Source organism: Jaculus jaculus, chromosome 5, assembly GCF_020740685.1.
Source record: "Jaculus jaculus isolate mJacJac1 chromosome 5, mJacJac1.mat.Y.cur, whole genome shotgun sequence".
Taxonomy (NCBI): domain Eukaryota; kingdom Metazoa; phylum Chordata; class Mammalia; order Rodentia; family Dipodidae; genus Jaculus; species Jaculus jaculus.
In genome coordinates this window covers 69969239-69986828 of record NC_059106.1, presented here as the reverse complement: position 1 = coordinate 69986828, position 17590 = coordinate 69969239, and the positions used below count along the sequence as shown (strand labels likewise).

The 17590-nt window shown below is 47.3% G+C and overlaps 1 protein-coding gene across 1 annotated transcript in view; it reads right to left on the bottom strand.

The window, feature by feature from the left end:
* Positions 1-17590, bottom strand: part of Dlgap3 (DLG associated protein 3) — a 99138-nt gene that overhangs the window by 18703 nt on the left and 62845 nt on the right. Inside the window, exons 6-8 of the mRNA XM_045151378.1 lie at positions 13218-13431; positions 12740-13053; positions 11989-12074 (exon numbers count right to left, since the gene is read on the bottom strand). Of these exons, the coding sequence (XP_045007313.1) occupies positions 11989-12074; positions 12740-13053; positions 13218-13431 (614 nt within the window). The remainder of the gene's footprint in view (positions 1-11988; positions 12075-12739; positions 13054-13217; positions 13432-17590) is intronic.

Below are 17590 nucleotides of genomic sequence, written 5' to 3'. Positions count from 1 at the left end.
CTAAATACTTACACATGTGTCCATAGGTCACAGTGCTGCTCTCAGCCTCCATCACTGAAGTCTTCCGTAGTGGGTAGAGATTAATGCAAGGGTACCTAGCTGGCTGAAGTGCTAAGAATAAGTGACTATTTTGTGCTCAACCTAAAACGGTCTCTTCCAAGGGGAAGAGGAAGCAAGAGATAGGGCTGGAGGAAGGGAGGGTGCTTTGGTATGCTATCTTCTAGATATGATATGGGGCTGGAGAAATGGCTCAGCAGTTAAGGTACTTGCCTGCAAAGCCTAACAACCTGGGTTCGATTCTGCAGTATCCACCTAAAGGCAGACGCACAAAGTGGCGTATGCATCTGGAGTTTGCAGACAGCTAGATGCTGTGCGCGCCCATTCTCTCTCTTTCTCTATCCCTCTCTGTGCTTGCAAATGTAAAAATAATAGATAAGGGGCTGGAGAGATGGCTTAGCAGTTAAGCACTTGCCTGTGAAGCCTAAGGATGCTGGTTCGAGGCCTGATTCCCCAGGACCCACGTTAGCCAGATGCACAAGGGGGCGCATGCGTCTGGAGCTCGTTTGCAGTGGCTGGAAGCCCTGGCACGCCCATTCTCTCTCTGTCTCTCTATCTGCCTCTTTCTCTCTCTCTCTGTCACTCTCAAATAAATAAAATAAAAATGAACAAAAAAAATTTTAAATAACAATAAATAAATAAGTAAATAGATATAACATGGCCATTACATTCATGAACTCAAAGCAGCTGTGGTTTCCTGAACAAGATTGCCAAGCCCATCGACATTCTATAATGGACAGGTGTGGTGGCTTGAATGCAAATGTAAACCCACATAGATTTGAACACTTTTTGTTTTGTTTCTCAAGGTAGGGTCTCAGTCTAGCCCAGGCCGAGCTGGAGTTCACTATGTAGTTGCAGGGGGGCCTCGACCTCATGGTGATCCACCTACCTCTGCCTCCTGAGTGCTGAGATTAAAGGCATGTGTCACCATGCCCAGCTTAGATTCGGCACTATTGACTAAACTTCCAGCACAGCTCTGCTGAAGAAGGCACGTCCCCGGGGGTGGATCTTGAGTCCAGCCCCGGAGAGCCGTCTGAGCTCTGGCTGTTTGTGCTAGCTTGGTATTAGCTTCTCGCTGTGCCGTGGATGCCGAAGTGAGCCAGCCCTTTCCGCCATGGGGAAACTTCCCTGTAAGCCAAAATAAATCCCTTTTCCTCCCACAAGCTGCTTTTGGCCAGGTGCTTTGTGCCAGCAAGTTGAAGGTGAGCACAGCAGTGGAGGAATATATGAGGTGCCACCCTTAATTAATGATTAAGGGTTAATGATTGTTGGGGAGACAGGCATGGTCTTTGGTGGTGTAGCCACTGACAACTTGTTCCTACTTCCGTAAATACCTATTCCCCCCCCACCCATATTCATGCATGCAACCCTAATTAAACCCAGTGGGTCACAGAAAAGAAGTATGAAGCCGGGCGCGGTGGTGCACACCTTTAATGCCAGCACTCAGGTGGCAGAAGTAGGAGGATGTGAGTTCGAGGCCACCCTGAGACTACATAGTGAATTCCTGGTCAGCCTGGGTTAGAGCGAGACCCTACCTCGAAAAATCAAAAATTAAGTTAAGTTAGAAGTTTAATACAGGGGCTGGAGAGATGGCTTAGTGGTTAAGATGCTTGCCTGCAAAGCCTAAGGACTCAGGCTCAATATCTCAGAGCCCAATACACATGGTGGCACATACATCTGGAGTTCGTTTGCAGTGGCTGGAGGCCCTGGCATGCCCATTCTCTCTCTCAAATAACTAAATAAAATAAAATATTTTTTTTCTTTGTTTTTTGTTTTTTGTTTTTCGAGGTAGGGGCTCACTCTAGTCCAGGCTGACCTGGAATTCACTATGGAGTCTCAGGGTGGCCTCAAACTCACGGCAATCCTCCTACCTCTGCCTCCCAAGTGCTGGGATTAAAGGCATGAGCCACCACACCTGGCATGAAAAATATTTTTAAGAAGTTAAATACAAAGCACAGATCAGCATGACAGAAGAAAGGACAAGAGTCCAGGAAAATGAGTGGCATTAGGTAGGGCCAGGCCTGGATGTTTGCCAGGCAAGGCTGCTGGACTCTGTGGCTTGATTCTGTGTACCATTTGGGGCATGGTGTGTGGTGAGTCAGATCTAAAATGCCAGAGACAGAAGGGACAGCAAAGACTGTGCAGGTGTGTAACAAAGGATGCCTTCGGCAGATAAGCAAGGGAAGCTGGCCAGAGAGATGAGCCAGGTCTGCCTTGCCCCACCTGTCACTCCCTCCACATGCCCAGTGTGATCACCTGTGTCAAGGATTCGGCGCTTCAGACTTGTTTTCAACACCATCCCTCTTCCACCCACACCATCAAGACCTCTCCAGGCTTTTCAAATTCCCAGCCTGTCTGTCCTGCCTCACCCTGCCCTGGGCTACCCTCCAAAATGCTTGTCCATTTGGTCCGCTTCTCCCTGTATATGCTACCATTAGCCTCACCAATAATACAGTGGACAAGCCAATGGAGGCGGCTCTCACCCATGCCCCAAACACACAGAAATGCTGGATAAAATGAAATCCAAGACTTGTTTTTGCTCCAATGCGAAGCCTAGGAACAGGAAAGAGTCAGCTCAGGTACCAGCAACAAAAAGAATCAAAACCTGTATAGTGAGAGGGTTTCTAAGCCAAGAGAGCCACAGGAGCATGAAGCCAGACATATGCTAGAGGCTGGATGGGGATACCGCGGGAGGGCAAGAAGAGAGACCCAAACAAGCAAGAGCATTGTGGGGAGGTGGGAAGCCACTTTGTGCACGAGCCAACAGGAAAGAAGGTCTGCTTCATTTATAAATGTGAACTTAAAAAAAAATAAATAACTCGTGCCAGTGATTCAGGAATGCAGTCTGGAAAGAGGATGCTGGGAAATCCAAACATGGAGGCTGCTTTGTGGGGCACAGGGTTGCAGTGTGTTCTACCAGACAACCACAGAAACTTCAAGCTGAGATATTGACTTTCAAATGGGTCCCAAGCTCTAGCAGTAAGTACCTCAGCACAAAGGAAACAGAGCCTCCAGGGAAGGAGGGAGCAGGAAAACGAGCACATAAACTGTTCAAACATGTCTGTACATCGACACTAGTAAGCCATAAAACAGTAACAGCTGAGTCAGCAGGGCCTGTTAGAAAAGTGTAACTGGGCTGGAGAGATGGCTTAGCGGTTAAGGCGTTTGCCTGCAAAGCCAAAGGACCCAGGTTCAATTCCCCGGGACCCACTTAAGCTAAATGCACAAGGTAGCACATGTGTCCAGAGTTCATGTGCAGTGGCTTTTCTACCCCTCTCTCAAATAAATAAAATAAAATAAAAAAATGAAAGTTATAACCAAAACAGTATATAAATAGATCATAGAAGATGGGGTTAAAAAGAAAATTAAGAGGGCTGGAGAGATGGTTTAGAGGTTAAGGCACTTGTGTATGAGCCTAAGGACCCAGGTTTAATTCTCTAGTACCCACATAAGCCAGATATGCACGCACACACACACACACATATACATACATACATACATACATACATACATACATACATACATACGTTTGTATGTATGATAGAGGAAGCCTCAATAGTCTAAAGAATAAGTATCAGACAGAACATAGAGTGTGACCACATATAGCAAATTCAGAAATTAATAATAAAGGCACAGGCCCACTCCAAAAAAGAAATACATTTGGGGCTGGAGAGGTGGCTCAGCAGTTAAGGCGCTTGCCTGCCAAAACTAATAACCTGGGTTTGATTCTCCAGTACCCACATAAAGCCAGATGCACAAAGTGGCACATGCAGGCCGAGTTCACTTGTAGTGGCTAGAGGCCCTGGTGCTCCCATTCTTTCCCTCTCCCCACTTCTCTCTCTCTCTCTCTCTCTCTGCTTGCAAATAAATAATAAATAAATAAAATACATTTGGAAAATAAAAAGGGAAAAAAACTAATTTCTTTCTAAACAATTCATTGGCTAAAAATGAAATTACAGCTGGGTGTGGTGGTGTACCCCTTCAATCCCAGCACTTGGGAGGTAGAGGTAGGAGGACTGCCGTGAGTTGGAGGCTACCCTGAGACAATGTAGTGAATTCCAGGTCACCCTGAGCTAGAACAAAACCCTACCTCAAAAAAACAAAAACAGGGCTGGAGAGATGGCTTAGCAGTTAAGTGCTTGCCTGTGAAGCCCAAGGACCCCGGTTCGAGGCTCGACTCCCCAGGACCCACATTAGTCAGATGCATAAGGGGCACACACATCTGGAGTTCGTCCACAGTGCCTAGAGGCCCTGGCGTGCCCATTCTCTCCCTCCCTCTCTCTGCCCCTTTCTCTCTCTCTCTCTGTCACTCTCAAATAAATAAAAATAAATAATTTTTTAAAAGTAAAAACAAAAAAGAGGAAATTATGATGAAAGTTATAAACTATTTGGAATTGAACAGTAAAAAATAGTAAATCTCACAATTTATGAGATGCAACTATAGCAGTATAGCTAGATGGAATTTTTTGTTCTTTTTTTTTGAAATAGGGTCTCACTCTAGCCCAGGCTAACCTAGAATTCACTATGGAGTCTCAGGGTGGCCTCAAACTCACAGCAATCCTCCTACCTATGCCTCCCAAGTGCTGGGATTAAAGGAGTGTGCCACCACACCCGGCTGCTTAGATGGAGATTTTATATTCCCAAAAGCACATGCTAGAAGCTGGGTATGATGGCACATGCCTAAAATTGGAGGCAGGAGGGTTCAAGGTTATTCTCAGCTACATACAGAATTTGAGGCCAGAATGAGCTACATGAGACTCTCTCAAAAAAAAAAAAAAAAAAAAAAAGTTAGAAAGTGGCAATAATTGCTTACCAAAGCCAAAAGTGGGCTGGAGAGATGGTCAAGAGATTGAGGCACTTACCTGCAAAGCCTAAGGACCCGCGTTTGATTCCTCAGTACCTACATAAAGCCAGATGCTCAGGGTGGCACATGCATCTGGAATTTGCTTAAGATTAGAGGCCCTGGTATGCCCATTCTCTCCCTGTCTCTCTCTCTCTGACTCACTCTCAAATAAATAAATAAAATATTTTTATAAAAACCCAAAAGCTGCTAGGAATTAATAGAAGAAAAAAATCTAGTGATAGAGTAAGCATTTATAACACTACTAAGATGCAGAATAATTTGTGCCAATTTTTTTCAAACTGTCATTTTTATAAAATGGAAAATAAAATAGAAAAATGTAATTCACCAAAACTGACTCAAGAAAAACAAAGCCAGAATAGATCGATAACCACTCTAGGAACTGAAGATGTAGTTTTAAAAACTTCTCCAATCCCCCAAAGGCATCTAGAGAAGCAGCTTTATAGGCAATCTTTCCTAACCCTTGGAATAGATCATCCCTGCTTTACACAAATTGCTCAAAAAAAAAAAGAAAAAAAAAAAGAAAAGAAACACAAAGGAAGCTACAAAATTCATTTTAGAAGTCTAACATTAGCTTAATACCTAAACTGAATAAAAACACAAAATTATAATAGGGCATAGTGGTACACCATGCAATCCCAACATTTAGGAAATGGAAACAGGAGGATCAGGAGTTCAAGGCCAGCCTCAGCTGCATAGTGAGTTCAAGGTCAGTCTGGGTACCATGTGATCCCATCTCAAAAAAAAAAAAAAAAATTAGGAGCCACTATCACTTGTGAACACACACACACACAGAGAGACACACACAATAAATATTTCAAAACATAAACAATGTATATGAAAATAACAAAACTGTGATTTTAAAAAATGATTGAGGGCTGAAGAGATGGCTCAGCAGTTAAGACACTTGCAAAGCCTAATGACAAAATCCAATTCCCCAGGACCCACGTAAGCCAGATGCACAAGGTGGCACATGTGTCTGGAGCTTGTTTTGTCGTGGCTGGAGGTCCTGGCTCACCCATTCTCTCTCTTGCTCTCTCTCTGTATCTGCTTCTCTCTTTCTCTCAAATAAATAAGTGAAAATAAAATAGTTTTTAAAATGATTGATGCTCCATATATTCGTTCTTTGCCTCTTTTGCCATAAGAACGCTGACTGTTAGCTGTGGACTTCCTGCCTCGCACTTCCCAGCTAAGACTGCATGCACTGCACAGCCGACCTTGCGGCCAGTGCCCGGGGCGACGTCCGTGAAAGCATTGTGTGTAACGTTCATAAAAGTCATTAGAAAGGAACTTCTGTATCCATCTTCCTCCCTCCTTTCCATTGCTCAGAATGTAGATATGACAAGGATACCCTGAACCTCAGCTCTTGGTTATGGTGATACACCAAAGGTAGAGGCACAGTAAACGAGAAGCCTGGGGGCCCCGGCAGTGTACCTCTATATCCACACTGGCTTTCAGATAATATATATTATCAGCCAGGCATGGTGGCACATGTCTTTAATCCCGGCACTCAGGAGGCAGAGGTAGGAAGATGGCTGTGAGTTCAAGGCCACCCTGAGACTACCAAGTGAATTCCAGGTCAGCCTGGGCTACAGCAAAACCCTACCTCAAAAAACAAACAAAAAAGTATTGATTTACCTGTGTGTGTGTGTGTGTGTGTGTGTGTGTGTGTGTGCACGTGCGCGCGCACACACACACACACACATACACGGGCATAGCAGGGTCTCTTGCTGTTGGAAACAGATGCTAGCCCAGCTTTACTTGGCTGGCTGGGGTATTGAATCTGGCCCTACAGGCTTTGCAAGCAAGTAACCTCTAATCACTGAGCAATCTCCTCAGCCCTACATTGGCTTTCTTTTTCTTTTCTTTCTTTCTTTTGTTTTTCTTTTTCTTTACTTTCTTTCTTTCTTTCTTCTGTGGTCAAACCATTTTATTAGAAGGGAAGGCAGAAAGAGGTTGAAGACATCCATGGAGTTCCACGTCCTTCACAGCGTTCCCCTTGTCACTCTGGCTTTCTTTTTGAAGTGAGAAATACACTTGTTTAAGACACCATTGAAGCTGTGTTACAACCAAATTTAAACTGAACACACAAACAGAGATTATATCAGGACTAAAATGAGAGATGAACATGGAAAATTCCTTCATATAATGCACCACATTCAACATGGGAGAAGATTTAGGCTTATCTCAGTAGATTCTGAGCAGCTAATAAAAGTCAATTTGCATTTTCTATCATGAAGAATGAAGATAGGGATTGTAGCTCAGGGTAGAGTGCTTGTCTAGCAAACACAAGGTCCCATGTTCAAATCCCAGTGCCAAAGAAGGAAAATAAATAAAAATAAAATTCTTAGTCAACTTTGAATACAAAGCTATTCCTTAATTCCCTTCTAAACTTATAGCAAACATCATCTTAAAAAAATGTTTCTGGGGCTGCAGAAATAGCTTAGTGGTTAAGGCGCATGCCTGCAAAGCCAAAGGATCGATTCCCCAGGTTCGATTCCCCAGGACCCACTTAAGCCAGATGCACAAGGGGCACATGCATCTGGAGTTCGTTTGCAGTGGCTAGAGGCCCTGGCATGTCCATTTTCTCTCTCTCTTTCTGTCCTTGCAAATAAATAAATAAAAAATTTTTAAAGTTTCTAGAGCCAGGTGTGGTGACACATTCCTTTAATCCCAGTACTTGAAAGGCACAGGTAGAAGGATTGCTGTGAGTTCGAGGCCATCCTAAGACTACATAGTGAGTTCCAGGGCAGCCTGGGCTACAGCGAGACCTTACCTCAAGAAACCAAAATAAATAAATAAAAATGAGCCGGACATGGTGGCACACGCCTTTAATCCCAGCACTCCGAAGGCAGAGGTAGGAGGATCGTCATGAGTTTGAGGTCACCCTGAAACTACATAGTGAATTCCAGGACAGTCTGAGCTAGAGTGAGACTCTACCTCAAAAGACCAAAAAGTAAATAAATAAATAAAAATGTTTCTGGGCTAGGAAGATGCCTCAGCAGCTAACGGTGCTTGCTTGAAATGGCCACTAACCTGGATTCAGCTCCCCAAAACCTACATAAAGCCAGATGCACCAAGTGTTACATGCATATGGAAATGATTTGCAACAGCAAGAGGCCCTGGTGTGCCTATTCTTTCTCTCTCTCCTTCTCTTTCCAAGATTAAACAAATAAAAATATTTTGAAAATGTTTCTACTAAAATGAGGAATGGGATAAGCACACTACTTAACAGTGAACTGGAAGTCTCATTCAATGTATTATTGTAATAAAATTCAAAGTATAGATTTGAAAGAGATACCCTCATTTGCAGAAAAAATTGAATATATAAAAAAAAACCCATCATGTTTTCCAGATAACCTGAGATTTGATAAGAGACTAGCAAGGCTGCTAAATACAAAATCAATATAAAAAACATAACAGCTCCCATACACAACAATGTCTGATTACAATAGAAGAAAGATCCCAAATGTATTAACCACCAGGGTTTCAAACACTGTCATCCTTCTGCATTATGAAAATTGTCTTTACTAGCCTTATTTCCAATATTATGTTCCTCAGATTCATTCCCCCATTTAAAGCCATGCACAGTGACACACACTTGGAATCCTAGAACTTGGAAAGTGGGGCAACAGTTCACAGCAAGTTCAAGGCCAGCCTGGGCTACAGGAGACCCTATCTCAAAAAAAGAAAAATTCCCCATTCAGCAGCGAATGCTCCTTTGTAAACTTAACTTAGAGCAGGTTACACTCTTCCTTAACCTTTTAGTAGCTACACATTACTTAAAATTAGATTCCAATTTTTCAGCATGCCCATGTTTTGCATGACCTGGTGTACTGGTTTGAATAGCCTCATGTGTTTTGAATACTTGGTCCCCAGCTGGTGGTAATTTGGGAAAGTTATGGAACTATTGGGAGGCAGAGCCTTGCTTGAGGAGGTGTGACATTGAGGGCGGAGCTTGAGGTTCCCCGACAACTTCCTTCCTGTTGCTATGGAGAGGGGTGACTCAAGCTTCCTGCTCAGGCCTGTCATGCTTTCCCCACCATGATGAAATCACCCCTCAAAACTGTAAGCCAGATGCCAGGTGTGGTGGTGCATGCCTTTAATCCTGGCACTCAGGAAGCAGAGGTAGGAGGAGTATTGCCATGAGTTCAAGGCCACTCTGAGGCTACATAGTGAATTCCAACATTTTGTCCCAGCAAGAAGGAGCTAACAGCTATATCCGAGAATTCCCCAATTCACTCTCTTGACACTGCTCCTCCACAGTGGCCACAGGAACCTTCTTGCAAATCCTGATGCATGTCACATTCTTTCCTGTCCTGCCATCTCCCCAGATGCTGTTTCTTCCCCATAGAATGCTGGACCCTAACCGTAACTCCAGGGTTCTGAAGTCTACCTTCAAATGTCTCCTGCATGGTCTAAAGAGGTTCCCTTATCTCCCCATTTTCCTTTCGTACACATGGCGTGCAATAACATCTGATTACATAGTGTATCGTAATGTGCAACCCTACTTTTATGAACAGATGATTCATTCGTTGCCTTCATTTTCCTCTAGACTATAACTTCTATGAGGACAAGAGTCATATCTTTGATGTCTCTCTGAACATTTAACACATGCACAAGAGTTATCATAGAGCAAATGCTCAGTATTTGCTGAATGAAAGAATCAATGAATGGGAGGCAATTGCTCAGCTAAAAGGCCTTTTATATTAGTTCCCAGGGCTGACTTGTTAAAAGAAATGGCACTCTCTCAGCCTACCTCCAGGGATCTATCTAAATAAGGAGCCAGAAAGTCACACAAAGAATCATTGAGGACACATAAGCTTGGTTTAGGGTTCATGGCTGCACCCGAGTCAGGAGGAGGTGCAGGATTGCAAGCGCAGGGCTGTATCCATCCATAACACATACACCCTCTCTCTCTCACTCCGTGTGATTTGAAAATTGCCTTTGTCATTAAGTGCCACTTTTCCGTAATCTTTCTTTTCTAATTTTTATTTATGAGAGACAGTGTGAGACAGAGAGAGAGAATGGGCACACCAGGGCCCGCAGCCACTGCAAATGAACTTCAGATACATGCATCACCTTGTACATCTGGCTTACATGAGTCCTGGGGAATCAAACCTGGGTCCTTTGGCTTTGCAGGCAAGTGCCTTAACCACTAAGCCATCTCTCCAGTCCTGTAATCTTTTTTTAAAAATTAGTTTAAATTTATTTATTTGCAAGCAGAGAGAAATAAAGAGAGACAGAGAATGGGCGTGTCAGGGCCTCCAGCCGCTGCAAACAAACTCCAGATGTATGTGCCACTGTGCGTCTCATTTTATATTGGTATTGGAGACTCGAACTTGGGTCTTAAGGCTTTGTAGGCAAACATCTTAACCACTGAGCCATCTCTCCAGCCCAATTTTTCTGTAATCTTAATAGCATATTAAGAATTTGGAGGACAGGCTGGGCAAGGTGACACACACCTTTAATCCCAACCCTAAGAAGATTGCTGTTTGAGACCACCCTGAAACTACATAGTAAATTCCAGATCAGCCTGGGCTAGAGCAAGACCCTACGTTGAAACAGCCCTCAAAAGAAAAGATTTAGGGCTGGAGAGATGGCTTAGCGGTTAAGCGCTTGCCTGAGAAGCCTAAGGACCCCAGTTCGAGGCTCGGTTCCCCAGGTCCCACGTTAGCCAGATGCACAAAGGGGGCGCACGCGTCTGGAGTTCGTTTGCAGAGGCTGGAAGCCCTGGCGCGCCCATTCTCTCTCTCTCCCTCTATCTGTCTTTCTCTCTGTGTCTGTCGCTCTCAAATAAATAAATAAAATTTTTTTTTTAAAAAAGAAAAGATTTAGAGAACAGCAACTTTAAGAGTGAGAATAGCTTTCTGCCACCCTTGATGCCTTAGATTTTTAAAATTAATTAATTTATTTTTATTTGAAACAGAGAGAAAGGCTGGCAGGGGGGGAGGAGAATGCACACACCAGGGTTTCTAGCCACTGCAAATGAACTCCAGACGCATACATCACCTTGTGCATCTGGCTTACATGGGACCTGGTGAATCAAACCTGGGTCCTTAGGCTTCTCAAGCAAGTGCCCTAACTGCTAAGCCATCTCTCCAGCCCCCTTGAAGCCTTAGGAACATACTTCATTTCATGGAGTTAGATTAGGAGTGGACAGAAATGGAGACTTCTCCCAAGAAGATTTGGCCAGGAACACAAATAAAGCGATCTCATGGGTTACCAGAAGTTGTGGAAACTGGGCAGATAGGGAGGCCCAGCAAGGCCCCTGGAAACAGCTTTGAGGGATGAGTGTGATTCTTGCAACGGATATGAACTAGGCAAGATTACCATGAAGCCTTCAGAGCCAATGCCAAGAAGGTTCCCACGCACCAACCCCAGAGCCACTGGCCTGGTATTACTTCAGTTCAGAGAGCAGATGGGCCACAGAGGCAATGTGACATGGTCATGAGAGAAAGTATCTCCCCACAGGCACCCGACAGCAGACAGGACCCTTTCCAGTATCTCCTCCAGAGCTTGCAGTGCTAATTCTTCAGCTGGAAATTACAGAAGCAATGTTTCTAAGGCCACCTAATGCCAGCCTAGTGGCTGCTGGTAATTCCACTATCTCTGATTCACCACCAACTCAGGCAGATAATAGGTACCCCCGACTGGTTTAAATGCCTGTGTGAGCCAAGAGAGGAGGAGTGTTATATCTGCCGGGGACCCGGGAGAGGCAATCTTCCTGTTTGTTTGCTTCATTTTGCGCTCACATGCTTGTACACCACAGGATGTAACAAGGAACTGGCAGAATCCCGTTATTCCCCGGAAAGAATAACTATTGGGGGGACTTCTGCTCGGCACCTACCCATTACCTTTCCTTGCCTCTCTTTCCCCCAACCACCTCACCTCATCCACAGACTCTAAACACCTGAGATAGGCATGTGTTCAAAGATGACTACCCTGGCGACAGCCCCATGGACAACCTGTATCTATGCCTATAGCATACGCGGGGGCCAGCAAGGACGTCACACATTACAGAGCCCTGGCTCCTCTTCTCCCCCGGAGATGCTCTGGCTGCGACCTACCTCTTGTCCTCTTCCACCTGGACGCCAATGGAGTGGAACTCTCTTCGGCTCCTGTTCTCAGTGTCCGAATCTGAGATCGTCTCCACCTGGTGGCAGGGAGGAGGTGATCAGTAGCTGGGGGACTCGCCAAGGGGATACAGACCCTTCCCAGGGAGATTGGCCAGTACTGGCGATACCCCAACCCAGCAAGCAAATCCTGCAGAGACAATCTTCCCAATCAAGAGGGGAAAACAGAGGCCTCAAGGTGGTACCAACTGGGCACCGCTCTGCACTCTCCAGGAGGGGCAATGGTATCAGGAACCAGCTGATTCGAGCAGACGGTCCATCAATGGATGGCACGGGCTCTACTTACAGCTGGCTTAGGGAAAGTTTTGTTTTGTTTTGTTTTGTTTTTCAAAGAAAGGTCTGTATATCCCAAAGGTCCCTTCGATTCCCTCCATGCGTCCCTAACCAGGCAGAGGCCTGAGCCTTTAGAAAGTGTCTCCTCTTGTGCTGGAGAAATGGCTTAGCGGTTAGGTGCTTGCCTGTAAGGCCTAAGAACACGGGTTCAAGGCTCGATTCCCCAAGTCCCATGTTAGCCAGATGCACAAGGGGGCGCACACATCTGGAATTCGTTTGCAGTGGCTGGAGGCCCTGGCGCGCCCATTCTCTCCCTCTCCCTCTCTCTCTCTCTCTCTCTCACTCACTCTCAAATTCTCTCAAATAAATAAAAAGTGAACAACAACAAAAAAGTGTCTCCTCTTTTCTATACCTGCACCCCAATGGACGGCCGCCACTTCCGCTGCCGAGCCAGACTCCGCAGCTCTTCCCGGCCTGGGATGGTCTTGATGATGAGCGTGGGGGGCTTGGGGCTGGCCCGGGGTGGCACCGGCGCCAACTCGAGGGTGCGCGCGCCCATGCTGGGGCCGTCCAGGCCGTCAGCGGAGCTGCAGCGCCGGGCGGGACCCTCGGGGGCCGTGAAGCTCTCGTGGGCGGAGTCGGTGCTGCTCTGGGCGGTGATGGAGATGCGGGGCGGGGCCTGGCTTCCCGTGGGGATGGGGGGCGGGGCCTTTCTGAAGTTGAAGGCTAGGGCGGCAGACACCGGGGATGCGGCGAGTGAGGAGCCGGGGGGCCGGGCACAGATAGAGCGCCCTGCCCATCCCGACCCCCCGACCCCCCGAGCTGCCCAGCGCCCCGCAGCGCAGCCCCGGGATGGATGCACCCGCGGAGCCCCGGGCGTGGGTACTCACAGGAGCCGGGCCTCCCTGAGACAGAGGCGGGGCCGGCCAGGAGCGGGAGGCAGTCGTCGTCTTGGGAGCAGCCGGCCTGGATGGCCCGGAGGTAGCTGTGGCTCCGCATGCGGAAGCAGCCGGGCAGGTCCAGGGCGTCCACGGCCTGGGACTCAAGCTCCCCAAACACGGACCCGCACACGGCCTCCAGCTGCTGGTTCAACTCCTCGTTGAGCTGGGGAGGGGGCCCGGAGGACAGTTTCTTGAGACCCTGAGATGAGGGGTAGGGGTGGTAGGGGGGGTCTCCCATATAGGCTTGGAGTAGGATCTGAAAGATGGGGACACCTCGGTCCTGTGCTAACTCCTCAGGCCTTGCCTCGGAGACGCTCAGTCTTCCCCTAAAACTTCTCTCATCTCCAAGCCTCACCTCTGCCCAGGGTGGCTGTACCCCAAACTCCACCTTTCGCCTCTAGTCTCACTTTTCTCTGGCAGAGGACCAGCGACTGCCACCTCCCTTCTGCCCAGTATCTAGGTGGAAACTTCAGGGGTGAACACTTCCCTGACGCTTTGTTGAATCAGTCTCTCTCCCAATCTCTCGTTCTTGTAGCCCAAGCTGGCCTAGATCTTATTATGTAGCCGAGGATCGCCTTGAACTCTTGATCTTCTGGCCTCAACTTCCTTCGTGCTGGGATTACAAGTATGCCCCACCATGCCTGGTTTATGCTGGGTTTGTTTGTTTGTTTTTTGAGATAGGGCCTCACTCTAGCTGACCTGGAACTCACTCTGTAGTCCCAGGCTGGCATCAAACTCACAGTGATCCTCCTACAGACTGCTGTAATTAAAAGCATGTGCCACCACACCCGGCCAGGATTTTTTTTTAATTTGCACACTCACACCCATGTGGGGGAGGAACACTAAGGTCTCTTTCTCCTGCAAACTCAAAGATGACATGTGAGGCATGTGGTACAAATACTAGCACATCATAAGACCATGATGGAATGTGGAAGTCTCATATTTTATGGTGCTTAATCTCTATTGTCAATTTGATGGGATAAAATCACCATGGCAACAAATCTCAGGGCATGATTGTGAGGGATTTTTCTAGATTAGGTTAACTTTTCTAGATTAGGTTAACTGAGGTGGGAAGACCGACCTTAAATGGGTGGCACCACCTCAAAGTCTGGGGTCCTAGAGTGCATAAAAAGGATAAAAAGGAGAAAGCTAGTTGAACACCAGCTTTAATTGCTCTCTGCTTCCTGACTGCAGATGCAACATGAGCAGCTGCTCCATACTCCCATCACTATACCTACCCTGTATGATGCCATGTGACCAGCTGCTCTATACTCCCGTCACTATACCTACCCTGTATGATGCCATGTGACCAGCTGCTCTATGCTCCCGTCACTATACCTACCCTGTATGATGCCATGTGACCAGCTGCTCTATACTCCCGTCACTATACCTACCCTGTATGATGCCATGTGACCAGCTGCTCTATACTCCCATCACTATACCTACCCTGTATGATGCCATGTGACCAGCTGCTCTATGCTGCCGTCACTATACCTACCCTGTATGATGCCATGTGACCAGCTGCTCTATGCTCCCATCACTATACCTACCCTGTATGATGCCATGTGACCAGCTGCTCTATGCTCCCGTCACTATACCTACCCTGTATGATGCCATGTGACCAGCTGCTCTATGCTCCCGTCACTATACCTACCCTGTATGATGCCATGTGACCAGCTGCTCTATGCTCCCGTCACTATACCTACCCTGTATGATGCCATGTGACCAGCTGCTCTATGCTCCCGTCACTATACCTACCCTGTATGATGCCATGTGACCAGCTGCTCCATACTCCCGTCACTATACCTACCCTGTATGATGCCATGTGACCAGCTGCTCTATACTCCCGTCACTATACCTACCCTGTATGATGCCATGTGACCAGCTGCTCTATGCTCCCGTCACTATACCTACCCTGTATGATGCCATGTGACCAGCTGCTCTATACTCCCATCACTATACCTACCCTGTATGATGCCATGTGACCAGCTGCTCTATGCTCCCGTCACTATACCTACCCTGTATGATGCCATGTGACCAGCTGCTCTATGCTGCCGTCACTATACCTACCCTGTATAATGCCGTGTGACCAGCTGCTCTATGCTCCCGTCACTATACCTACCCTGTATGATGCCATGTGACCAGCTGCTCTATACTCCCATCACTATACCTACCCTGTATGATGCCGTGTGACCAGCTGCTCTATGCTCCCGTCACTATACCTACCCTGTATGATGCCATGTGACCAGCTGCTCTATGCTACCGTCACTATACCTACCCTGTATGATGCCGTGTGACCAGCTGCTCTATGCTGCCGTCACTATACCTACCCTGTATGATGCCATGTGACCAGCTGCTCTATGCTGCCGTCACTATACCTACCCTGTATGATGCCGTGTGACCAGCTGCTCTATGCTGCCGTCACTATACCTACCCTGTATGATGCCGTGTGACCAGCTGCTCTATGCTCCCATCACTATACCTACCCTGTATGATGCCATGTGACCAGCTGCTCTATGCTCCCGTCACTATACCTACCCTGTATGATGCCATGTGACCAGCTGCTCTATGCTCCCGTCACTATACCTACCCTGTATGATGCCATGTGACCAGCTGCTCTATGCTCCCGTCACTATACCTACCCTGTATGATGCCATGTGACCAGCTGCTCTATGCTCCCGTCACTATACCTACCCTGTATGATGCCATGTGACCAGCTGCTCCATACTCCCGTCACTATACCTACCCTGTATGATGCCATGTGACCAGCTGCTCCATACTCCCGTCACTATACCTACCCTGTATGATGCCATGTGACCAGCTGCTCTATGCTCCCGTCACTATACCTACCCTGTATGATGCCATGTGACCAGCTGCTCTATACTCCCATCACTATACCTACCCTGTATGATGCCATGTGACCAGCTGCTCTATGCTCCCGTCACTATACCTACCCTGTATGATGCCATGTGACCAGCTGCTCTATGCTGCCGTCACTATACCTACCCTGTATAATGCCGTGTGACCAGCTGCTCTATGCTGCCGTCACTATACCTACCCTGTATGATGCCATGTGACCAGCTGCTCTATACTCCCATCACTATACCTACCCTGTATGATGCCGTGTGACCAGCTGCTCTATGCTCCCGTCACTATACCTACCCTGTATGATGCCATGTGACCAGCTGCTCTATGCTACCGTCACTATACCTACCCTGTATGATGCCGTGTGACCAGCTGCTCTATGCTGCCGTCACTATACCTACCCTGTATGATGCCATGTGACCAGCTGCTCTATGCTGCCGTCACTATACCTACCCTGTATGATGCCGTGTGACCAGCTGCTCTATGCTCCCGTCACTATACCTACCCTGTATGATGCCGTGTGACCAGCTGCTCTATGCTCCCATCACTATACCTACCCTGTATGATGCCATGTGACCAGCTGCTCTATGCTGCCGTCACTATACCTACCCTGTATGATGCCATGTGACCAGCTGCTCTATACTCCCGTCACTATACCTACCCTGTATGATGCCATGTGACCAGCTGCTCTATACTCCCGTCACTATACCTACCCTGTATGATGCCATGTGACCAGCTGCTCTATGCTCCCGTCACTATACCTACCCTGTATGATGCCATGTGACCAGCTGCTCTATGCTGCCGTCACTATACCTACCCTGTATGATGCCGTGTGACCAGCTGCTCTATGCTCCCGTCACTATACCTACCCTGTATGATGCCATGTGACCAGCTGCTCTATGCTCCCGTCACTATACCTACCCTGTATGATGCCATGTGACCAGCTGCTCTATACTCCCGTCACTATACCTACCCTGTATGATGCCATGTGACCAGCTGCTCTATGCTGCCATCACTATACCTACCCTGTATGATGCCATGTGACCAGCTGCTCCATACTCCCGTCACTATACCTACCCTGTATGATGCCATGTGACCAGCTGCTCTATGCTCCCGTCACTATACCTACCCTGTATGATGCCATGTGACCAGCTGCTCTATGCTGCCGTCACTATACCTACCCTGTATGATGCCATGTGACCAGCTGCTCTATGCTGCCGTCACTATACCTACCCTGTATGATGCCATGTGACCAGCTGCTCTATGCTCCCGTCACTATACCTACCCTGTATGATGCCATGTGACCAGCTGCTCTATGCTCCCGTCACTATACCTACCCTGTATGATGCCATGTGACCAGCTGCTCTATACTCCCGTCACTATACCTACCCTGTATGATGCCATGTGACCAGCTGCTCTATGCTCCCGTCACTATACCTACCCTGTATGATGCCATG